Source organism: Siniperca chuatsi, linkage group LG14 (assembly GCF_020085105.1).
Source record: "Siniperca chuatsi isolate FFG_IHB_CAS linkage group LG14, ASM2008510v1, whole genome shotgun sequence".
Classification (NCBI taxonomy): domain Eukaryota; kingdom Metazoa; phylum Chordata; class Actinopteri; order Centrarchiformes; family Sinipercidae; genus Siniperca; species Siniperca chuatsi.
This window is the reverse complement of record NC_058055.1, coordinates 28,616,872-28,642,689: the sequence shown is the minus strand read 5'-3', so window position 1 is coordinate 28,642,689 and position 25,818 is coordinate 28,616,872. Positions and strand designations below refer to the sequence as shown.

Genomic DNA, 25,818 nt, shown 5'->3' with positions numbered 1-25,818 from the left:
CCTGCACCCTCCACTTCATCCTGCACCTCACCCTCCACCTCACCCTGCACCCTCCACCCCACCCTGCACCTCACCCTCCACCTCATCCTCCACCTCACCCTGCACCCTGCACCTCACCCTGCACCCTCCACTTCATCCTGCACCTCACCCTGCACCCTCCACCTCAGCCTCCACCTCACCCTGCACCCTCCACTTCATCCTGCACCTCACCCTGCACCCTCCACCTCAGCCTCCACCTCACCCTGCACCCTGCACCCTCCACTTCATCCTGCACCTCACCCTCCACCTCACCCTGCACCCTCCACTTCATCCTGCACCTCACCCTCCACCTCACCCTCCACCTCACCCTGCACCCTCCACTTCATCCTCCACCTCACCCTCCACCTCACCCTGCACCCCACCCTGCACCCTCCACTTCATCCTGCACCTCAGCCTCCACCTCACCCTGCACCCTCCACTTCATACTCCACCTCACCCTGCACCCCACCCTGCACCCTCCACTTCATCCTCCACCTCACCCTCCACCTCACCCTGCACCCCACCCTGCACCCTCCACTTCATCCTCCACCTCACCCTGCACCCTGCACCCCACCCTGCACCTCACCCTCCAGCCCACCCTGCACCTCACCCTCCACCTCAGCCTCCACCTCACCCTGCACCTCGACACCAAAATAGAGCCCCTGATGACATCACTATGACATCATCAGAGTTATTTTCTGTTCCAGCTGTTTTTTCCAGCTGAGAATAAACATAAACAGTTTCATGCGTAAAACTGACGGAGCGACTCTTTAAATGACGTGAATCAATCGGCCTGAAAATCGTGCTCAGTGCAAAAGCTTCAGCCTCAGTGTGTGTGTGTGTGTGTGTGTGTGTGTGTGTGTGTGTGTGTGTGTGACTCTGTTGACATGCACAGTCCTGCAGGTCTGATTCCCTCTGAGGCTTCTGCAGCAGTGAAGGACGAATGTTGAAGTGTTTTCCCTTTTTTATCCTCAGTGTGTGTGTCCATCAGTGTCTTTCACATTAATGTCCCCCTCCTCCATCTTCCTCCTCCTCCTCCTCCTCCTCCTCCATCTTCCTCCTCCTCCTCCTCCGTGTGGAGGCTGATGTTTGTCTGAACCTCCTTGTTGTTATTCTGGAAAATGAAAAGTGAGAGAAGAGAATAATAAAAAGATTAACGACTGAATCAAAACTACGACAAAACCTTTTTCCTCAGCTTTCAGTTTTCTTCTAGTAAGTTGTCATTTAAATGTCAGCTGGTCTGAAACCGTTCAGTGGAGCCGAGGAGTTTAACCTCAGGATGAGGTCTCTCTGTCTTTGAGGGACGCTGACGAGCTGAAGTTTCAGGTTTCACCGATAAGCGTCTGATTATCGGAGGAAATGAAAGCAGTTCCAGATGTGTTCTGAAGCAGCAGCTGGAGTCCAGCAGGGACCTGGTTTTCAGCTGAGACCAGAGTTCAGTCACGGCAGCAGAAAGTGATTCAGGCTCAGTGGGCTTCATGGAGGTGATATGAAGGGAAGCCAGACTCTACCTGTCCTACAGTCAGCTGTGCATCATGTCACTCTGCTGATATGGCAGAGTCCAGACCACCTGACAGACACCTGACCCTGTTTGGGACTCTGGTCTCTGGATCAGACAAGGTTTAGGGAAGCAGCTGCGTGCTGCTCTTCATCGGAGGTGATAAAGTACCGAAACTAAGTGTCTGAAAACACTTCTCACCTGTGCGGCTTATCGTCCACACACACACTAACTTCACCTCCTCCCATAAAGTCAGCTCGCAGCTGCTTCCCGAGGAGGGAGACGGTCTCAAACAGAGCCAAGTGGTGGGGGGGCAGTCCGAACACAAGTCCTTTAAAAGTCAAAACAACTGGAGGCTACAGGAGCCGTTTTCTCTGACAGGGGCCCTAAAACTCTTTGCACATTTACTACAAAAAGCTCTGTTTGGTTTTTGACTGAGGTTCAATTGTAACCATCAGCCCTCAGTAGTAACTGCAGGCGTTCCTTTGCATACAGCCCTGACAACGTTCACCAATAAGATACGGCAGCCTGTGTGGAGCCTGAGAGACGAAAGCCGGGGCCCAAAAAAAAAAAAAAGGTCTGCAAAGGACTCGCGGCACCGCTCGTTAAGCTCGGATCAATACTTTGATCAGCTCAGAACTTCTCTCATCTGGACAGAAAAACACAAATGTTCAGAGAGAAAAAAACAACCTGAAATATTAACAGTTTTTATTCTTTCAGCATCAGGCAGGACACAAACACGAGACTGTACGCACCTCCCACTGCCGTCCTCGCAGTTCAGTGGCCCTGCTGCAGACAGAGAGAAGCATCACAGTCAGGAAACATCTGAACCGCACAGAAACATCTCAGCACGTTCACATAAAGGACCGAATCCAACTGCAGCTACGCAAGTTAGAGTTCAGCAACCCGACACTCTCCGACTGTAAAGCACTAACCCGAGTGACGGCCGACTGACTGACAGGTGTAAACGCAGTCACAGTTAACACTCGGTGAACTGAAAATGTGAAAAACCTTTATCCCTCGACTTTCAAACACAGACTTACCGCCGCAGAGTGACTCAGCTTGTCGAAGCGAAACTTGAGGTTGGATCTGGGAGAGTTTTTATTTTTCAGCTCTGAAACAGGAAACAAGCAAACTGCTAATTCTGACACAACAGGAAGCAACAAACACGTCATCGACTTCAAACAAACAGAAACACGTCAGAAGGGCGGACATGTTGCACTACCCTCGTTCCCACTACTATAATAATAATATAATAATAAAACTTTATTTATATACTACCTCAAGGTTTTGCACTATAACTTGCATATTACTATTTCTATAATTTGTTCTCTTTTATTCTAATTAAAATATTTGAATATGTGTTTATAATGTCGTGTGTGTGCAGCTGCAGTTCGCTGTTCAGTGACAGTAAAGCTGAACCTCGAGCCTCTGAGAAATGTCACCAGTTGTTGTAAAATGCGTCTGTGTTGTTTCTTTACCTAAATGTTATTATCTTTATTTCCTGGTTCAGATGCGCTGCTGTCAACGCGTGATTTACGGTGTGAAAGGCTTCGGCGCTGAGGTGTAATTAAGTCCGGCTGCAGTGCATCAGAAATGCTCTGTGTATTGATATTCGGGTTGTTGATATATATATATATATATATATATATATATATATATATATGCCATGATGGTGTGTTGCCATAGCAACCTGCAACACAAGCGTTTGTTGTTGTTTTTTTAAATTGTATTTGCATCTGATTGAAACGCTCACACGGACCTGCCGTCTGGAGAAAAATCCTAAAAATCACCGGTGATTATTTTTAGTCGGTATTTGATGTTTTCTGACAGGAAGTCCCACGTGTTCGTTCATACGGACATAAACTCAAGTCTCCTGTAATTTAAATACGTCACTTGTGTATTTCTGTGTGGATGCAGCAGGAAGTTGTACTGAACCTGTGGGGCTGCGGCAGACGAGGAGCGGACTTGAACTTTGACCTTCTACCGTCGCAGCCTGGGCGAGCTAAAGACAGAGAGAGAGGACAGATTACTAATATTACAAACTGACGACCTCTGTTTCAGTTTGTTCGTCCACAGCAGAATTTAATAAAAGGCTTTTATTTCTAATTCCTCCTGATCACCAATCAATACAAACTCAACCCTTCCTCCGTGTTTACCTGCTGTCTCGATAAATTCAGTACAATCTGCATTTCTTCTGTTTCATTCCCCGAAGTTAAGCTGCTACGAATGCAACTCAACACTTCCAGCAGACGTTTCACATTAAAAGTCTTCCAGCCTGCCCATTATTGGTAGGCTTTTAATGTGAAAGTCTGCAGAAAAGTGTTGAGTTTCATTGGCAGCAGTTGATCCGGAAAAAAGGGAATGTGTAAAAACTGGATTTAAGCTGGATGAAAGACGTATTTCTGTCCTGATGCCCTTGCTGCTCTCCAGAGGATGAACCTGATGATTTACTGACCCCATGACCTTTCCTCTAGCGCCACCATCAGGACAAACTACGGCACCTGAAGTCAATATTACCGTTAATTGCCACATTTACCTCAGTAACGATTCATAAACGACACCTCATTAAATACAGCTGTGCACCAGATTCTGCCGTCACAGTCGAGCTGTTATTGATCCCGTGGACGGAACAATAAGTTAGTAATATTTCTGTAACATGTTCAGTAGTTAAGAACACGTCTCGGTTTGGAAAATCAGGGTGAAACTGGCTCTGTTTTACGTCTCTCGCAACTATTAAAATCATTATTATTGGATTTGAACACTGGAGACAACTTTACCGCTCCAGGGTGAAGTCGTAGCTAACGTCGGGGTTAACCTCCGTCACTACGCTCGGGAACTCTGATTGGTTCTCAGAGAGCTGCTGCTAACCCGACTCCACGAGTTTGCCAACATCGGATTCGTTTCGTGTCTCTGAGTTTGACTGGACACGAATACTCCCATACAACACAGTACTACAAGTACTGCAGTAAAGTACACCTCTGAGGTACTTTTATGCTGCTTTATACTTCTGCTCCACTACATTAAACTGACAGCTTTAGTTACTTTGCAGATTCAGATTAATGCAAAATATTAAATCAACTAATAAATTATGATGCATTATGTCAGATATACGTATATTAAGTAGGTAAAACGAGCTCCACCTTTGTGAGCTGCAACATTAATGATGCTTAAATATTAATGTTTACATATTAATAATCCAATAATACGATATTCTGCATAATGAGTACTTTTAAGTTTATTTTAATGTTAATACTTTTGTACTTTTACTTCACTAACATTCTGACTTGTAACAGTATTTCTGCACTGTGGTATTTCTCCTTTTGCTGAAGTAAAAGCTCTGAGGACTCGGTCGACTCGTGAAACGAAGAGCAAACTCTGTATTCTTCGTTGTACTTTCAGGTGCGTCACGGCGTCGGCGGCAGCCTGTTTTACTCCCTTCGTTCCCGTATGAAGGAGTGAATTTATCGACCACGACGGCTGAAATTAGGTCCGTTTTCGATTGGCTTTTGACTCGGAGAATGAACGTGGACACTGTGGCTGTACGTGTCTCACCAGGTGTGTGTCGTCTGCAGGGATGCTGAAGCTGCACGAGCTGGATGTCGATCTGGAAATCTTACCGCTCTCCTTCTTCACGTGAATCCTGCGGAAAAACAAAACATCTTCCCGTTGGACGTCAGACGACGCAGTCCTGCATTCTGTGCAGACGTTTGTCTCTGGATGTGCGTGCATTCTTATTGTTTGTTTTATCATGTTTTTGGTTTCATGTTCCTGATTTCCTCATATAGATTTGTGTTTAGTTTTATGTCTGACTGTTTCCTTTAGTCCTCTGATCAGAAATATATTATATTTACATTCAGTGTTTCTCACCACTGTGGGTGAGACGGTGGCAGAGCGGCTAAAGCTCCTGCCTCCCAATAAGGAGATCGTGGGTTCGATTCCCGGACCAGACCAACATCACACAATCTCTCTGGGTGGAGTCTGCATGTCCTGCCCGTGTTACCGTGGGTTCTCTCCGGGTCCAAAGACATGCATGTGTAGGTTAATTGATAACTCTAAATTGCCCGTATTGAATGAATGTGAGAGTGAATGGTTGTCTGTCCTTGTCTGTGTCTGTGTTAGCCCTGCGACGAGTTGGCCACTGTCCAGGGTGTACCCTGCCTAAGGCCCAAAGTCACTGGGATAGGCTCCAGTCACCCGCGACCCCTAACGGGACCAAGCGGTAGAATGGATGGGTTTCTCACCAAACCTCACTGTGTATCCTTGAGGTGTAAAACAAAGCAGTTGTTGTTATTTATTTCGAAAACTTTATTGTTTACGTCCATGTTAACCTGCTAACAGTCTTCTTCACTGCCTGCAGATCAGTTGAATAGTGTGAAACCACTGAAACTAACTAGCGCTACAAGTGGTGAAAAACTCCACCGGGAACCTTTAAGTTTGTATTAAAAACTAACGTGATTCTGACAAAGCTGCTGAGAGAGATAAATAAAAAGTTAAGAACAAGACCTGCGCAGTCACACACACCTGTCCCGTTGTCCCGCCTCTGGAGAGCTGGGATTGGACGGCAGCTCTGACCTCACCTCCAGCGTCGGGTGGCAGCTGTCGAAGCTCCTCTGCTCACTGAGGAGACTGACGCGTTCACAATACAAAGACCAAAGCGTTAAAGAATCGCATGTAGTGAAGTTACCAAGCCTAGCTTAGCACAAAGACTGGGAGCAGGGGGAAACTGTTAGCCTAGCTCCATCAAAATAGAAAAGTGTTGTTTACTGGAGCTTCAGCAGCAGCGTCGGAAACTAAAATCCAAAGTTACCTCCTCTGGTTGTGTTTCTCCGTTTGGCTGTCGACGCTCAGCAGACGAGGAAAGAGTCCCGATCGCCTCTTCACGGGAGACTTCACGTTACACTGACGTCAACACACAAAACACAGCAGCTGTTAGCAGAGCAGCGCTCCGCAGAGCCGCCGGTCACGACTGTAATGAACAGTGTTTTTTTGTTAGTTATGAAGTTCTTTACAAACTCAGGAAAAGCAATAGATAAAAAGGAAACACGACATAAATGAGGAAGTAAAGAAAACCAGTTCTCTCAGCGACCTCTGACCTCTGCTCACCTCAGCGCTGATGTGTGCCAGACCCCCCCCGCTCAGACTGGTGGGCAGACCTGCCCCGCCCCGTGACATGGTCTCCATGGAGACGCTCCGCCCTCGCATCGCCCTCTGACAGGGAGAGAGAGAGACGACGGTTCGGTCATTGCACATTACAGCTACTCGTCCAGTAACGCTCTGCTGCTCTGACACCGGGGGGGTCGGCTCGTTAGACGGAGGGTTAATATCAGTTTGGACAGAACGGCCCGGGCCGCTTGTGTCGAGCACGTATGACACGAGCCGCGTCGGGGGGTTTTTATATCAGCGCGATGAGAGCGACAGAAACCACGCTGATGTTTGTTCAAGTGTTTTTCTGATGAGTTCGGGTTTTAATTCGATATCTGATGCTAAAAAAAGGAGGTTTCGCGTCATGATTGACAGCCGGGTGCGTGGGCGGGACCTCGATACCGCGGCTCAGATCACATCACCAGCACAAGATGGCTGCTCCCGTATCCGGATGTTTTGGCTTCATTTAGTACAGCGGCAGGAAGCGGCAGGAAGTGGCGACGCGGCGGCCATCTTTATTTATAACACTTTGATAAGGTCCAAATAATCACATCCTCTGCAGGAGAACATCGTTTACTGTCACTGTACCGAGAGATTCATCTTAACTCAAGGGCCACTTTCTAGCCCTTTTTCTCGAGCTCTTAATCGCATCTCACGGTCTTCCTCAGAGATGGACTTCACTCAATCGACCTCCCGCCAAAAATACAACCACCTGTCGTCATGTGACTCAGGTGACATGACGACAACTAAGCAAACTCCATCCACTTAGAAAGACCATGCGATGTGGCTGAAAGCCTGGAAAAGGTCTAGTAAGTGGACCTTGAGACTTGTTTTGGTTCAGAAGGAACTTTCACACTCAATAATGGAGGAAATTCAAAATGAAACTGAAATATAATTTTAAAATACATAATTGATATATTTCTGTAAATCGCACTATAAAGTATTTTATATATTTATATTCATTATATTATCTATAAATATATTTTACAAAACAGAAGAAAGAAAGAAATCTGAAGGACGAAAAATAAAGAAAAGACAGAGAAGAATTACGGAAGTAAAATGTAAAAATGACACACACACGCACACGCACACGCACACGCACACGCACACGCACACGCACACACCTTAATGGACTCCAGCAGACCTCCGTGGGCGTGTCCGTTCTCACCTCGCCCCTCCTCCTCGAGACCTGATGTCAATCCCAGCATGCTCTGGGAGCGTCTCTGCAGCTCGTCATGGAGGCTGTCCAGCAGGGCGGCCCGGGTCCGCTACACACACACACACACACACACACACACACACGCACACGCACACGCACACACACACACACACACACACACACACAGTACTTTACTTGTGTATTTCAATTTTCTGCTACTTTCTTCTACTCAGGTACATTTAGTCAGACTCTGACTCAGACAGCCTGATGTCTTCGGGCAGGTTGATCCAGAGCCTCGGGGCCCTGATGGCCAAAGCTCTGCCCCCCTTAGTTTCCATCCTGGACTCAGGAACAGACAGGAGACCCCTGCCCGAAGATCTCAGACTACGTGAAGGTTCATAAGGGATTACAAGGTCTAAAATACAGTCTGGAGCCATGAAGAGCCTTAAAAGTAATCAACAAGATCTTAAAATCAATCCTGAAACCAACAGGGAGCCGATGTAAAGAGGCTGAACCAGGTGTGATGTGGTCGCACCTCTCGGTCCTTAATTCAGCGAAGAAGCTACGGTTTTTATTAAATATAGATCTCACTTGGGGGGAAACGATTCTCTGTGTCCGAAGTGTTTCTGGGTGTTTTACCTCCAGCCGGGCGAAGCGGTCGCTCTTGTAGCAGGCCAGCTCCGCGTTAATGAGTTTAGTGAGAAGAAACTCTCTGAACTCTGGACCCTGAACACACAAAGGATCAAATTTATATTCAGAAGAAACAGGTACGAGTACTTCCTGACTGCGTTACAGGCCTACTCCTCTTCCTCTCACCTTCTTAAAAACAGCTGGATTTGGGAGGGGCGGGCCAAACGGAGGTACGTCTTCTCGTGCTGTGACGGACACCTGTCAATCACAACAGTTTCTACTGTCACTGACAGGAACAACAGGCAGAAACTGAACAGCTTTAAGTTGACTGGTTTGTCATGTGCCGCAGAGCTTTGAAGTGGGCGGAGCTATTCTGTTCGTTTTCCCGGACGGGCGTGAAGCTCTCCTGCTGACTCGCCAGAACAAAAGACGAGCAGCTGTGTTAGAAAACATCTGCGTCTTCGATGAAAAGTCAAAGCTACAAGAAGCCTGTGGACATAATTATATTACTGTGGACGTTATTACGTTGTATTATTATACCGTACATACCTGTATTATACCTGTGCTTTTATACTTAATTTATCTCACCTGTATTATAGCGTATTAGATTTTGATTTGCACATCTCTTACTAGAAATAATTGTCTCGTTGCTTATTTATTATTATTTCTGTTCCTGTGTGCGCTGACGTGACAGCGAGCAGCTGTGACGAAACAGTTTCCCCTCGGGGATCAATAAAGTATTTCTGATTCTGATTCTAAAAACCGAAGGAGAGAAGTCAACTACAACTCCCATGGTGCATTTCAGCAAGAGTCATCCAATCACAGAGCCAAGAATTCTGCCAACAATCTGCAGCTTAAATTCATTCAGTTTTAGATTTTGGATTTTGAATTCACCACCGCTCTTCTTCTCCGCAGCAACAGCGGCCGAGGCTCATGGGTATTGTAGTATTTAGAGCCGCGCACCAATCTGACAGAAAAAAACCTGATTTGTTGAAATAATTCAAGCTGGAGGTGAGAACGCGAACCTGTCCGATGGCGACATCATCCAGGAGGGTTTCTGTGACATCGTTTCAAAATCTGAAATCTGGATACAGAACGAGGAAAAACACTTCTGGGACCAGCGGCTCCTCAAACTTGATGTCAGCTTTTTTCTATACGTGTGTTTTTGTGTGTGCGTGTGTGTGTTCATTAGCGCATGAAGCTAACTTCCTGAGTGGACTTTACAGCTGTTTTACACAGTCGGTCAGCAGACAGGAAGCCGTGCCTGGCGCCAGAAATAAGAGAGAGGCAGTTTGAAAATAAACTAAAGCCTTAAAGCCGTAAATCTTTCCGCCAATCATTCCCTGCGGTGACGCCAGCACCCGGTTTTGTCCCAACGCAGAAAAAGCAAAAGACAAAGCAAAGAGAGACAAATTCAGAAACAAAGCTGCATTTCACACAGATTAGTTTCAAACTGCTCGCTCTGCTCCGCTGGAAGGAAAGTTTGCTTCAGAATATTTACTCTGAAAACCAACAGAGTCAAAAGAAAACAGTAAATATATGAAATATTTCCCAACATGCTAAAAGTCAGAAAACACTCTACACACACGTCCGTACCTTGTAGGAGGCGTTGTCAGAGCAGGGCTCCTCCACCTGCACCACCATGAAGGCGTGCAGGAAGTTGGAGGCGATCATGTCCGGGACAAAAGGCGTGGCCTCTTCCTGGAACACCACCGCCACGATGTCATTTCCTATGTGGCGTTTCCTCTGGAGCTGAAGGAGAACTTTGTTGACTTGAGTTACATCATCCCGTGTCACGCTGTCGGCGTATCGCACGTTACAAAGTGCCATAACGTCCCGCTGCTTTGTGTTGTAACGCCTCATCGCGTCTTCTTGCCTCACGTCAGCTCATGTTATATTATGTGTTGTGTCACAGTGACCTGATAGGCTCAGACAGGTGTTCCAGGTGTTCCAGGTGTCTGACGGCGTTTTGGAAAGAACCCTACAGAGAAATTCTTCTCTACCTTTCGCTCGATCCGGTCTGTTTGTTATTGTGTCTAACCAAGTCTCGCTCAAGAAGTCTCGGTCCGACTTGTTGCAGGAAGACAACGGTGGAAACGCGAGTGAGAGTTGGAGACAGGAGTTTGTTGTGTTGGGGTACAGAAAGCGTCGCTTATCTAAAAGATTTTCAGCGTCGCGGCTGAATATTTAGCCGATTTAGACGATCTGGATGAGGCCTTTGAATTCGATGGCCGCCCGTGTCTATTTGAGCCAGAGTAACGATATATGGATGAAGAGCTCCTACTAACTGAAGAGCGGCTGAGGAGAGGGGGACGGGCAACAGGCAGAGGAGGGTGAACCGAGGCCGCGAGGCCCGGGAGACTGGGGGGTGCTCATGGGACCCGATGCCCACAGAGGAAGAAGGCCTGTGTTGTGTGTGTAACAAAGGATCAAGCGAAAGGTAAAGAAAAAGGTTTTATTTCTCTGTAGCGTCCTTTCCAAAATGTTTTCAGGCACCTAGAAGACCAATCTGAGCCTGTTGGTGGCAAAAACAAGCCCTTTTAGTGGACGTACGCTGACGGTGTGCTGTTGCCCCGGAGGGTTGCATTGCAGCCTGTTTGGCGGCTGCAGCGCTCTCGCTCAGTACTGGACCAGTTTTTAAACTTGTTGTCCCCATTAGTCACTTTGACACAAAAACACGGGGGGAAAGGTGGTAAAGTTCCCTTTAATATCATGCTATGTTATGCTACATGCTCTATACAGTACGTAATGCTATAATACTGTATGTTATGATATAATCACGTCACGTCACGTCTCTTATGTTACATTGTGTTGCCATGTTGTGTAATGCTGAGTCATGCTGTGTAATGCTGAGTCGTGCTGAGTCATGCTGTGTAATGCTGAGTCATGTTGTGTAACGTTGAGTCATGTGTAACGTTGAGTCATGTTGTGTAACGTTGAGTCGTGTTGTGTAACGCTGAGTCGTGCTGTGTAACGCTGAGTCGTGTTGTGTAATGCTGAGTCGTGCTGTGTAATGCTGAGTCGTGCTGTGTAACGGTGAGTCGTGCTGTGCAACGCTGAGTCATGCTGTGCAACGCTGAGTCATGCTGTGTAATGCTGAGTCGTGCTGAGTCGTGCTGAGTCATGCTGTGTAATGCTGAGTCATGTTGTGTAACGTTGAGTCATGTGTAACGCTGAGTCGTGCTGTGTAACGCTGAGTCATGTTGTGTAATGCTGAGTCGTGCTGTGTAACGTTGAGTCATGTGTAACGTTGAGTCGTGTTGTGTAACCCTGAGTCGTGCTGAGTCATGCTGTGTAATGCTGAGTCATGTTGTGTAACGTTGAGTCATGTGTAACGTTGAGTCGTGTTGTGTAACGCTGAGTCGTGCTGTGTAACGCTGAGTCGTGCTGTGTAACGCTGAGTCGTGCTGTTTGTGGCGCTGTTCTGATTGGTCTACCTGCTGTGCGTCTCCCTCGGTGAAGGGCAGTTTGGTGGAGACGTGGAACATGATCTCCTGCTGTCTGTGAACGGTGTAGACGGACTGGGAACCCGTCTGACCGTGGGACACATCCAGACCCCCCCGAAACCTGCACAGAGGGAGGAGGGACAGCTAGCATTTACCTACCTCTTATTTACCTTTTTAAATTTCAGTCAGTCAGGTTTTCTTCCTCCCTGTCTGTCCATTAAAACCTCATTCGTGTCCGGCAGCGGACTCTTACTCTTAAGCCCGAGCAGAAATCCTGCTGTTTATCAGGTTCCGTTCCCCCAAAGCAACTTTCAGTCTAAAGCATGACTGCTGTAAGTATAAAGGGTTAATGAAAGTTAGCTACGTTCCTGATTTAGTTTGGTTTCCATTCTGCAGATTGTGAGTTTAGTAGCTGAATTATTTGCTGAATTTCTGGATCTTCCGTTCAGCAGCAGGTGAGAGGAACTATCTGTTCATTTATAAACAGATGTTTATCAGTTTATTTCCCTTCTCCGAAGCTTTACTGTGTATGATCACAGTGAAACTGGAGGTCTTGAACTGTTGTTGTGTTTAATAACTCATTTCTCAGCTTTGTTAGGGCGGACAGTGAAGACAAAGTCTTGCTATATGTGGATGATTTATTGTTATAAGCATTTATATATTTATTAGTTTCATTTTCCTTCTGCTGCATTTTATCAGCTCATTGTGAAATTTGCCTTTTATGTGAAAATGAAAGGAGTCAAAAATGTTGTTGCTAACCTGATAGATGCTAACATGCTAACACCAACATATTGGCGACGACAGAAAGCATTAAAGCCATCGGGAGAGCGAGACCCGGTCAAAGCTCATCAGATGGTCTGATGTGATGTCAGCTGCAGGTCGGTGCTGCTGTTCTCTACAGACACGTCTGTTAGCCCGTCTGTTAGCCTGAGTCTGTTCACATGTAGTCAGACTGTCCCATCAGAGCAGCCGAACCAGCAGTCAGCAGCTCCTGTCTGCAGTGGACCCGTGGACGGACAGACAGCTGTCTCTGGATCACTGCGAGACTGAAGGAAACTTAGAAACAGCAGGATTCTCAGGCAGGTTCTGCAGCCGCTTTCTTCTCTGGCGTCTCAGCTGGTTTCTGGAGGTTTATTCTGGATGGACGTCAGAGACGATGACGTCCTCTGGAAATGCGAGTCGCGCTGAACGACTCGATGTGAGTTTCATGTCTGAGAGTTCAGACCTGACGGAGTTAGGACTCTGAGGAGGAGGAGGTTTCTGACTCAGATCCACCTCCTGCAGTATCGCTGCCTCCCCTTCAGCTCTCCGGCGCCCCCCTGAGGAGGCTTTAGTCTCTCTTTAGTCTCTGTCCTGCTGACTGTCTGTTACAGACCAGGTCCTGTCACCAGGGTTAACATGTCGTCCTGAACGAGGAGTTAAATCACCGACGAGCTCAGTGAAGGTTTCCTCCCCCTCCCCGTGGAAAACAGGACCTTTGTGGACCTTTACTCTGACTGATTATAACAATGAATCTTTACAGTTTTGTTGCTGCCTCACCCTTTGAAGTTCTGCAGCTCCACTGTGTCGCCCAGCAGCTGCAGGAACTCGGAGAAGGCCGGCGTCTCCTCGTTGTTCCTGAACAGCTCCTCCTCAGACACCTGCCGGACAGGTGACAGCCCCATCAGACTCACAACATACAACCACAACCGTCACATCCGTCACGCGTCAGCTACAACACGTTCACATCCGTCACGCGTCAGCTACAACACGTTCACATCCGTCACACGTCAGCTACAACCATCACATCATCACACGTCAGCTACAACTGTCACATCATCACACATCAGCTACAACCGTCACACGTCAGCTACAACCGTCACATCCGTCACACGTTAGCTACAACACGTTCACATCTGTCACACGTCAGCTACAACCGTCACATCCGTCACACGTTAGCTACAACATGTTCACATCCGTCACACGTTAGCTACAACACGTTCACATCCGTCACACGTCAGCTACAACCGTCACATCCGTCACACGTTAGCTACAACATGTTCACATCCGTCACACGTTAGCTACAACACGTTCACATCCGTCACACGTCAGCTACAACCGTCACATCCGTCACACGTTAGCTACAACACGTTCACATCCGTCACACGTCAGCTACAACCGTCACATCCGTCACACGTTAGCTACAACCGTCACATCCGTCACACGTTAGCTACAACATGTTCACATCCGTCACACGTCAGCTACAACCGTCACACGTCAGCTACAACGTCACATCTGTCGCACGTCGGCTACAACCGTCACATCCGTCACACGTCAGCTACAACCGTCACATCCGTCACACGTTAGCTACAACATGTTCACATCCGTCACACGTCAGCTACAAACGTCACATCCGTCACACGTCAGCTACAACATGTTCACATCCGTCACACGTCAGCTACAACCGTCACACGTCAGCTACAACGTCACATCTGTCGCACGTCGGCTACACGGGAAAAGTTCTTCTTCTCATGCAAACAAATAATGTTCATGTTACAGAACAAAAGACAAGAATTTGTACAAATTTTAATATGATGTCAAAATTATTATCAAATGCATCAACTTATACTTGGTCAGCATTTTGTATGTGAGAGGCAGTTAGCCTTCTTCACAGCAGACAGTTTGACTTATCATAGCAGGGAAAGCACAGGCGTAATCAGTAACCTGAACGATGGCTACTGTTACTTCACTGTATCTTTAACCTGAGCCCATGAATGTCTATATGCATGTTTCCATAACGGTACAGACTTTCCTGCCTTTGCAATGTGAAGAATAACTAATAAGAGTCTTTGGTTGACTTAAAGTCATCCACCACTTTCCTTTCTCAGTGAAACGCCTCCGGACTCCATTTGAAAAAAATCCAGGGGTTTACTTGCTAAAGGTCGTTTTTAGAAGCACGTCGGTCACTCGCCGGTCTCATGGAGCAGATACGCTTCTAGTTGATCAAATGTATAAATCCACGCTGACTGCGACACGCGCATCAACCGGGGAACCCCCACAATCAGTTGGTTAGTCCAACTGAAAGAGGTGAAAACGGATCAGTAAACTCCTACACACACTTCTGATTTACGGATGAAAGTCTGGTATTTAGGGACTGGAAATGTTCCCAGTAACTCGCATGCTATCATTGGCTAGCACACTGACGCAGCAGACGGTGAGTCAGGTCGAGATACTGTTCAACTTTCAGATGTTTTGGTCGCTCCTGACGTTTCAGGCTGTGATGCTCTCGGTATCAAAATGTTTCTACTTCAAGTAAATCAATCTCCTCCATCAGCTGTGAGTCGCTGCTGCAGCTCCACCTGCTGACCGTGTCGGTGAGCGGTCACATCAGCGGCCAAACTACAGTAACTGACTTCCTGTTGTTTTCAGAACACCTGCATGCACCTGTCCCTTTCACCTCACACAGTGTCTTTGCCTCGTGTCTCTCCCTGGGTCACGCCTCACAGTTTGAACGCCTCTGAAACATCATTTATGTTATTCGCTCCACCTGTTTGAGGTCAAACAGTCGATATGTTCCCCCTGAAATCTGTTGCAAATAATCTCCGATTGACAAAAAGGTGTAAAAGTCGGTTGGTACCTGTCCAAACCTCTGGTAAATGACGCCAAACTTGAAGGTGTTGTTGACCTCGTGCTCGTCGTAGTTGAGTATCAGCTGAGACGCCTGGTGACAGACACACAGACAGGTTGGATACAATCAGTCCAACGTGATCTCTTCTGTCATTCAGTAGAAAGATTCGAGGTTGTGTTGAAGCTCTCTGCGCTCACCTTCGGGTAGAGGACGGGACTGAAGCGCAGACCTGCTGCTTCATCACACAGCAGCTTCAGGAGGAACAACACACTCGCAGTAAACACACAGTCAGAACTCATCGAGGGACAAACAACAGAAACAAGCTGCTTTTTCTCAGCGCTGGTAACATTTACACTTCTTTAAAGGGTCCAACATCATGTGTGTTTATGTGTGCGCGCTGTGTTTATGCTTTGACGACAAACACTCGTTCACACAGTCACGTTGTGGGGACTCACATCCACGTGGTCCTCACAAGGTGACAGTTGACGTTAAAGTCTCTCAACACAAAAGTAAAGAACCAGATCTGTCCTGAAGTACAGAACTGGAGGCGGCGGACCCAGTTGTTTTATATGATATTTCTTCTTCTTCTTCTCTTCCTTTCGGCTGTTCCCTTTCAGGGGTCGCCACAGCGAATCACGTGCCTCCATCTAACCCTGTCCTCTGCGTCCTCTTCACTCACACCAGTTAGCTTCATGTCCTCTCTCACTACATCCATAAACCTCCTCTCTGGTCTTCCTCTAGACCTCCTGCCTGGCAGCTCCAGCCTCAGCATCCTTCTACCAATATATTCACAGTCTCTCCTCTGAACACGTCCAAACCACCTCGATCTGTCCTCTCTGACTTTATCTCATCTAACACGAGCTGTCCCTCTGATGTCCTCGTTCCTGATCCTGTCCGTCCTCGTCCCTCCCAAAGAGAACCTCAGCATCTTAAGCTCTGCTGCCTCCAGCTCTGCCTCTTGTCTTTCCTTCAGTGCCGCTGTCTCTAAGCTGTCCAACATCGCTGGTCTCACCGCCGTCTCCAACACCTTTCCTTTCATTCTTGCTGAGACTCTTTTATCACACAACACACCTGACACTTTTCTCCACCCGCTCCAACCTGCTCGCACTCGCCTCTTCACCTCTTCTCCACAGTCTCCGTCGCTCTGAACCGTTGACCCTAAGTACTTAAAGTCCTGCACCTTCTTCACCTCTGCTCCCTGTGACCTCACCGTCCCACCTGGGTCCCTCTCATTGACGCACCTGTATTCTGTCTTACTGCGGCTGAGCTTCATTCCTCTGTTTTCCAGAGCAGACCTCCATCTCTCTAGATTTTCCTCCACCTGCTCCCTGCTCTCGCTACAAATCACAATGTCGTTTTATATGATATTTGTTTTTATATATTTTAACGTGATTTATTCAGTTGTGATGTTTTATAACTGCTTCATTCTCTGTGTGTGTGTGTACCTTGGCGAGCTCTGGTACACTGGGGATGTCAGGCATCTCTGTCAGAGACAATCTGTGGTAGACGCTTTTCACCCGAGACCTGAAGGGACAGAAGAGACAAACCTCAGAGACACCGGAGTCCTGAACCTGGTCAAGAACCCGACGGTGCAGGTCAAAAGAATGAACTTATGGTTACAGGTTAAAGATGCAGTTTTCACTTTCTTAGATGGTGGAGAGTGGTGAAGAGTGACGGGGGGATGTGGTGGTTATATGGTTTCCACCTTAACCACTGGACCACCAGATGCCCCAGTTTTATGAATCAGTGATGAAGGCAAATGTCTCAAGATTTGCTGCAAGTAAAAAAGTTGTCCACTTTACTCTAAATGATCTCACTGTAGAGACGTGGAATCTTTTGAAAAGTTAAATCCTGGTGCTGTGTCGGAGGATTTAAATAATTAATGAAGGTACCCACACTGTATAAGCAGCGCATAAATTACACACAATCTTGGAGAGGTCTGTTTGTGCCCCTGAGCAGGATTCTTGGAGGAAGTCTGCGGGGGGTTCATTACAGAGCTTTTCCCTGCAGACATTTTGACATGTACCAGCAAGAAAAGCACGTGTGTGAATAATAAAATGATGATGATGATGGCTGAATTCCATGTAGCTGCTTCAGTTTCAGGGTGCTGGTATTGTGCACGCTGCTCGCTGTCTGTTTACACTGTAGTTCCCTCAGAAACACACTTTATCCGCTCCATCTTTAATCTTAACAATCCCAGCAGCAGCCTGAAGCTTGTGTCTGCGCCGCGAACAACAGCGTATCCAGATGGGCCCCCTCCCCTTTTAATACATCTGTTGTCACACCTGTACAAATGACTGAATCGGCAAGTGAACACATGCAGCTGCGGTGGGTATTATCGGTAGTGAAGTGTTTATAACGCATTTCAGAAAGTTCTCAGCGTATTTCAGCCTCTTTTCTCAACATACTGAATTATTGTGCGAAGCTTCATAACATAAAACAACAACAAACTTTTTGAATTTTGCGTGCAGGACTTTTACGTGTAACAGAGTCTTTCAACACTTAAGTTTTGCTACTTTTACTTCTTCCACCGCTGTTTTCCCCTCACTACTGCGGCCCTGGGTAGCGGTCAGGTCTATTACATAATATAATAACCTATTCAGAGATAACTGTGGGTAACGGGTCCGCTCCGGTACTGAGCTCCGTGGGTGCCTCACACGAGGTTCAGCTTTATTGTCATCATACAGCGCAGGACTGCACAATGAAACGTAGCTGTAGCCTCCACGCTGCACACAAAGAACATGCGACAGATATGTAAACAATATGTAAACGTATGTATGAAAATAAGTATAACAAATATTCCAATATGTTAAATTAGAATAGAATAAAACAATAAAATAGAACAGTAGGACGAAATAAAACAGGAAAACTAAATTATATTTACAAGGAAGGTATTCAGTTATGTGTATTTACACACATATGTACAATATGTGCAATATCAGTGTAATATGAAAGTTATAGTGCAAAAAACTTTACATCAGCGTGTGTGTGTGTGTGTGTGTGTGTGTACCTGACGATAACATGAAGCGACTCCTGCTCCTTCTCTTCTTCGTGTCTCACAGACAGCAGCAGGTTTCCCAGACTGCTGGCCGAGCAAGAGAAGTTTAAATGCTCCTGAGAGAGAGCGACAACGTCCACAGTTACAAACACTGAGGAGCATCGGGGCAGCAAGTTAAACACAAGCAAAGCCTGCCCGAACAACGCAACGCAAGCTCAACTGTAATCTGCAGAGGCGGAAAGTACATTTACTCAAGTACTGCACTTTAGTACAAATTTGAGGTACTTGTACTTCAGTTGAGTCTTTTCTTTTCATGCTTTAGTTACTTTGCACATTGGGGGGGGGTGCAAACTTGACAAAGAAAGTCATAATGCAATGTCCTGATTGGCGGGTGTCTGTTAAAATCATATGTGTGTTCATCTAGTTCAGGTCACAGTTTAAGCACCAATCAGAGCTCAAGCTATATCAACCTGCAGGTAACCATAGCAACAGTACAGATGCTGGTGATGGCAGTAACCAGACTGCAGGTTGAACTGACTACGCACACTTTAAAACATGGAGGAGGATTCAAACAAAGACCCCCAAACCTCACCCTGCCCAAGAAGTGCTTCCTGTACACCCGTGCAGCCTCGCTGATCTCCTCCAGCCGGTACCCATAATCCCCAGGGGGGGTGTCTTCCTCCTCTCTTCCTCCCAATCCTCCCCCCTCCTCCTCCTCCTCCTCCCCTTTGATCTCCAGGGAAGCGGGAGGAGGCGCAGGAGGAGGGGGAGCCTCGGGATCCTCAATCCAGTAACCTCCGAACTCAGGCAGGATGACCTGAGGGTACGGCCCCCCCCTCTCCAACACCTGCAGCACACACACACAAGCCAGAGATATTATACCTGGATGTCACAGATTCTCTCACTATTCATTTTAAGTTGCTACACAGAAACGAAGGCGACGCCTTATTTAACGCCACCAGCTGTTTGTTGATGTCACATTTGAAGGATGGAAAAGTCTTACAGATCAGCGTAATTAAGCAGCAATAAAAAGAAACATAACCTCATTTGTCACATTAAGTCAACCTGGACAGTTTAAGCTATGCAAAATCCATTTAAAGTATTGTTGTATTTAAGTTGTTTTTGGAAACGATCAATGTTAGATATTGCGGTTAATATTTTATATTATTTTTTATTATTATTATTCCTATTTCCATTCTATTAGTACTTCTATCCCTGTGTGCACTGACGTTACAGTGAGCAGCTGTAACGAAAGAGTTTCCCCTCGGGGATCAATAAAGTACAGTGGTGTGCAAAAGTGTTTGCCCCCTTCCTGATTTCTTATTTTTTTGCATGTTTGTCACACTTAAATGTTTCAGATCATCAAACAAATTTAAATATTAGTCAAAGATAACACAAGTAAACAACACAAAATGCAGTTGGAGGAAGGAGAACAAAATGAAGACTTTGGAGCGGTCTAGTCAAAGTCCTGACCTGAATCCTATTGAGATGTGTTAGCATGACCTTAAAAAGGCAGTTCATGCTCGAAAACCCTCCAATGTGGCTGAATTACAACAATTCTGCAAAGATGAGTGGGCCAAACTTCCTCCACAGCGCTGTGAAAGACTCATTGCAAGTTATCGCAAACGCTTGATTGCAGTTGTTGCTGCTAAGGGTGGAGCAACCAGTTATTAGGTTTAGGGGGCGATCACTATTTCACACAGGGCCATGTAGGTTTGGATTTAGTTTTCCCTTAATAATAACAACCTTCATTTAAAAACTGCATGTTGTGTTTACTTGTGTTATCTTTGACTAATATTTAAATTAGTTTGATGATCTGAAACATTTAAGTTTGACAAACATGCAAAAACATAAGAAATCAGGAAGGTAAACACTTTTTGATACCACTGTATTTCAGATTCTGATCCTGATAATATTAATCCATGTCTGTATCTTCTAAACGCTGCGTTCAATCTTTTTCTAGATAATAGAAAATAATTCCTCGCTCAATTATCACAATTTCTACCTTTAGAGAAATTAAGTCTAGAGAGGCAATATCGTGGGTTAATTCTGGAAAGCTCAGTTATGAGATTCATCCAAATGTGGAGGTGATGCTGAATTGTTAGGCAGACTTTGTTTGAGGGCAAACTGATTTATCTTTTTCCTTTTAAGACGCTGTACTCTTAATGTACTCTTCACTATTTTTATTTCTTTGTCGATTTTGATAGTTATGTTTGCTAGTTTCTTCTTTTGTGTTTTGAAAGAACTTTGTACGATTTAGTTTCTAGCACGACGTTGGCTTCTTTATGTGTCAAAGAGAGATGCCACTTATTTTATCCGCGTCTTGTTTCTTAACTTACGACATGATATATTTCATTTATTGCTCTAATTTGCAATTGATAATCCATTTTGTCGATATTTTGCTGCCTGGCAACTTGAGGAGTGGACATTTGCTTATGAAATTAATCTGTGCTGAAGTCACACTGCAGTCAAATTGGAGTCATACGATTTATGGTAAATAAAAAGAGAGAAGCTTTAGTTTCTTGTCTCCTTTCCTTAATGGCAGCAGCATCTCTTTAACAGTGACCTTTTGATGTACCAGAGGGTGAAAATGAAAACAATCCTGTCTCTCTCATCCAGTCGACCTCCCCTTCTCTCTTCTCTCTCCCCTTTTTGTTTTGGATGCCTGTGAGCGAGCGTTAGGATGTTTGTGAATTCTGTGTTTAGAAGAAACGTTCGTTCTCACCTCCTCGATCCTCGGATAAGGAATGTAGTCGTCCTGAAAGAGAAGGACAGAGTAGTTACACATGGACACACACACACAAACACTGCCATGATGCACACACACATACAGGTGAATAAACTGCATGAGTGATGATGTTGAACATGACAGATGGTTTTTGTTCGACCAATCGCAATCAATCCTTTGTCCCCAAAGGGCAACTGATTGTGTTTTATATGAGACACCACCTCTGTTTGTGTCCTGCATACTTATATAAACTTCCAGCTCACCGCTCTGACAATCACCACCTTATTGTGTTGTCGGGGGGGATAGCTCATGGTCTCCAAAGGTAAACTGGTGTCAGGTGAGGGGCCAGACTAAGAGCAATTCAAAGTCCCTGAATGAAACGGCAACATCGGAGCTGCAGAGCCTCGTCCGGAAACAGTACGTTGTGTTAAATCACGCTACACGTTTGAATCGGCCTTTCTGCACGACCAGAACCTGCGACTTCTCTGCTCACACTGAACATAAACATGGAAACCCTGGTTGTTTTTGTCCAGTGACAATTCTAATAAAGTTCATTCAAACAAGATGGCTGCGTCCTCAACATTGTTGACAAAATCAGAGAAAGGCAGCGTTACTTTGTGCAGGTCTACTATGATAGAGACAGTAGAGAGAGACAGGGAACACAAGGGGAGAGAGGGGGGATGACATGCTGCAAAGGGTCCGGGCCGCTGCAGAAAGGTGGTACGCTCTCTACCAGGTGAGCTACCGAAGCTCCCCAAGACGACAGCTTTAGTCACAACATGTAAAATAATACTAAAACTAACTCACTACAGTTTATTTTCCTAATGGACAGACGACCAAAATTTGAGCTGTCAGAAATCCATCCGACTGTCCTCGAGCCAGATCGTTGATCGATCAGGTGATTGATCAGGTGCAGGCAGTCACCTCCAGGACGTACTGAGGTGGTCTGCAGCTGAGGGTGAAGCGGTCGGGATAAGAGTCAAGTCTGAGGCCGTGGTACTGTGCCAGAAAATGGTGGATTGCTCCCTTTGGAGTGCGTTGCTGCCCCTAGTGAAGGCGTTCAAGTGTCTCGGGGTCTTGTTCACGAGTGAGGAGTGTGAGGTTGACAGGTAGATTGGTGCGGCGTCAGCAGTAATGAAGACGCTGTACAGGACAGTTGTGATGAAGATTTACCAGTTGATCTAATGTTCTCATTGTTAGAATGAGATCACAGATACAAGCGGCTGAAATGAGTTTCCTTCATAGGAGCCAGGTTAGGGAGCTCAGACATCCGGACGGAGCTCGGAGTAGAGCCGCTGCTCCTTCACGTTGAAAGGAGTCAGTTGAGGTGGTTCAGCATCTGATCAGGATCCTACCAGGACGCCTTACTTTGGAGGTTTTCCGGGCACGTCCAAGTGCTAGGAGACCCTGGGGTGGACCCAGAACACGCAGGAGAGATTATGTATCTCGTCTGGCTTGGGAACGCCTCGGGATCCTCCAGGAGGAGCTGGAAAACGTTGCTTAGCCTGCTGCCACAGCGACCCGGCCCCGGATGAGCGGTGGAAAATGGTCCAGATCCAAGAATTTACCTCAGCAAGTCCAAAGTCACAAAATTATCATTCTTTAATGTTTTAAAATGCTCATAATAGAAAATAAACATTATGGTTTTACTGTTCAGATGTGTCATTGAATGGAAAACTCAAAAACTGCTCTGTAATACAGTTTCATTCATGATGGACCAGAGACAGAACAGCTGTCCACCGATGTCTCCTGTCTCTCACGGGGACGCATACAACTCTACATAATATTTCTTAATGTGCCAGGTGAATTCTGCCACAGCGTCATTTATCCTATTTAGAAGTTGTCAAAAGTCAAATATCTATAGTCATCAATTCAGAGAAATCGTGCAGGTTCTCCCTCAGAGTTGAGGTTTCCCTCTGACAGCACAGTGAGCACAGAGACACTGGTTCTGCTTTTGTTTGAACATGAACAAATGAATGAAATGAAGCAATTAAAAGTGGGAGTGGATGGATATGAGGACAGACAGATGGACAGACGTGCCTTCTGTCTCTGAGGGATCGTCTTCATCTCGGCAGCTTCTGGCACCTGCTGCATCAGTGTCGGGAAGAGAAGACAGTATTAAGATTGTCTGTCTGAACAATAATTTTCCAAGATGGCGGCACGACAGCAGCTCTGTGTGTTTGGTGTCCTGTCACTTGTCCCTTGTCCTGAGGAGCATATGTAATGTATTTTTTGTTGTTGCTGTTCAACCCTGTTTTGACTAGGTCTCACTTGTAAAAGAGGTTTTAATCTTAATGTGACTTCCTAGTTAAATAAAGGTTATATGTCTGCGGCTCTCAGCTCTGAGCCCATTGGTTCCTGCTGAAGACGTAAATCTTTAAAAACACAGCTCACAAATACATAGTTTGATGTTTAAAAAGGCTCAGTAGTTTCCTCAAACAGTTGCTCGCTGTAGTTTTTATCAGACTAACAGGAGGAAACAGTGCATCTGTTGGGGACTATTTCCAGCGGCGGATGAATCCACATGTGGTGCTGTAGTGAGTGTTTGGGGCAGCAGGACGGTGTGTGTGGGGCGGAGTCAGAATAAACTACAGTGTGTGTGTTTGTGGTGATGAAGCAACATGTCACCCAGTGCAACAGTGTGAAAACTGTTGGAAAACTAGGGAGACTAAGGGAGGAAATAGTGTGTTTAGGTCTTTGCTATTATACGTACCCCATGAATACATTAGTATTACTGGCACTGTTCCACCTGCGTCATTATATCAGCTTAATGAATATTGAATAAATTCAGCTTCTGTTGTTTGTTGGAGGAGAAACTTTTCACAGATGATTAAAAAGACATCACACTTGGCAGAAAATGTAAAAATAATCTCCTATTTGATGCTAATGGCCGGAGCAGCTGGGCGCCGCCCACTTTGAGCTTCATAACGGCTCTTCAGAAACCTATGGGTGACGTCACGGACACTACATCCATGTTTTATATAGTCTATGACACACACACACAGTGGTTATCTTAACAGCTTTCACACCAGGAAGGACGCATTTCAGCAAACTGTGATGAGTTCAAAACAGATTAATTAACAGATTCTTACCTCCATCTTGTCCATCATGTCAAAGAAATGAGCCGACTGGAGACAGAGAGACAGAGAGATGTGAGTTAATGTTGGGTTTTGTTTTTAGTGTTGAAAGTTTTTGTATGTTTGTGTTTCTGTCTTTATGAGAACCAATTTGAGTTTTATCCTGGAAAATCAGGACGTTTTACTCATTTCTTCCAAGGGCTCATTAAGGGTAAAGTCTTGGTTTTAGGATTTAAATCAGTATTAGGTTCATATCACCATAAGTTCTCAAATAAAAGCTGGTGTTCACATAACAGCCTGCAGCAAGAACAATTAAATGCCCGGTAAAAAACGCTGAGGGGAGGTGTAATTACCTGTACAATAATGGCTCCCACAGGAAATTCAGTGTAATGTAAATTTCTAGTCACTTGTACGTTGCCATTTTTCTATCGCTGTTAAGCTACTATCGATGAAACTCAACACTTCCTGCAGATGTTTCACAATAAAATCCTACCAGAAAATGGAGGGATGATTATTATTATTTTTACCGACTTGTATGTTGACATAAAGGAAGAGATATAATTTTCTAGTGTCACAAAACGATCATTATACATTATATGGATTGCAAAAGAAAAAAACCAAATACAGATTTTAAACAAAGGTATTAATAGTTTTAATAGTCTGGATTTATAGAAAAGTGGATCGAGTCAATGACCTCTTTTAAAACCAAAAGTTTTTTACCTGTAAATTTGCATTTATGAATAAATGAGCTTTGAGCTGCATGGAGGCTTTTAATGTGAAACATCTGTGCAGGAAGCGTTGAGTACCACTGACAGTAGCTAACCGGTGATAAAAAAACAATGGCAAAGTAGAAATAAGAAGTGAATGAGAACAGTAGTGTTGTTAAACACAGAAAGTGTTTTGAGCAGCAGAATGGAAACCAAAATAAATCAGGAATGTATCTAACTTTAACTCCACCAAACTGAGTATGAAACGACTCTGTTGTTGTACTGATGGAGTTAGCGGTGTGAAAATGGACATTATACTGAAATTATCGAGAAAACAGGTAAACATGGAGGAAGCAAATTATTGTAAAACAGGAGCAGATCAGAAACCAGGGAGGCTTCTTACTAAAATATCATAAAATTTACTTTTAAAATACAGGAAATTAGAAACAAAGGCCTGTCTCTAATAGAAGCCTGTTTCAAATTAAAGGCCTGGTTCTCTCTGCATTAAAGGCCCCGCACAGTATTTGAGAATTTATGGCATGTCAATAAGAGTCCTTAAAAGTACAGATGGACAAAAGTGTGTGCGTGTTACCTTCATGGTGGGGGGTGCGGTGCGGGGAGGAGAGGGGGGGCAGTCTGTGACGGGAACATTGGAGATGGTCAGGAGCTCCTGTTTGCTGAAAATAAAAATAAAAACAATGACATTAACAATTAATCATCAATTATTCAATGCAGACTTCACCTCCGAGACTCGATATCAAGTCTTTCGGTGATTTTATTCTAAGTAATCTCTCACGTTTGAAGG

At 45.5% G+C, this 25,818-nt stretch overlaps 1 protein-coding gene across 10 annotated transcripts in view; it reads right to left on the bottom strand.

The window, feature by feature from the left end:
- Positions 1-623: 623 nt before the first annotated feature.
- Positions 624-25,818, bottom strand: part of LOC122887792 (rap1 GTPase-activating protein 2-like) — a 66,899-nt gene continuing 41,704 nt past the window's right edge. For 3 of the 10 annotated variants that reach the window (XM_044221302.1, XM_044221301.1, XM_044221307.1), the window contains 22 exons: positions 25,606-25,690; positions 24,322-24,357; positions 23,270-23,317; positions 21,227-21,259; positions 19,094-19,348; positions 18,514-18,617; positions 16,949-17,027; positions 15,701-15,754; positions 15,513-15,596; positions 13,436-13,536; positions 11,888-12,017; positions 10,047-10,202; positions 8,637-8,708; positions 8,459-8,546; positions 7,786-7,931; positions 6,623-6,727; positions 6,327-6,418; positions 6,041-6,145; positions 5,072-5,159; positions 3,455-3,521; positions 2,272-2,305; positions 624-1,132 (listed from right to left, as the gene is read on the bottom strand). In XM_044221302.1, the coding sequence (XP_044077237.1) occupies positions 1,021-1,132; positions 2,272-2,305; positions 3,455-3,521; positions 5,072-5,159; positions 6,041-6,145; positions 6,327-6,418; positions 6,623-6,727; positions 7,786-7,931; positions 8,459-8,546; positions 8,637-8,708; positions 10,047-10,202; positions 11,888-12,017; positions 13,436-13,536; positions 15,513-15,596; positions 15,701-15,754; positions 16,949-17,027; positions 18,514-18,617; positions 19,094-19,348; positions 21,227-21,259; positions 23,270-23,317; positions 24,322-24,357; positions 25,606-25,690 (2,074 nt within the window). In that variant the 3' untranslated portion in view covers positions 624-1,020. The other 7 variants (XM_044221305.1, XM_044221308.1, XM_044221306.1 and 4 more) reach the window with 7 other exon arrangements.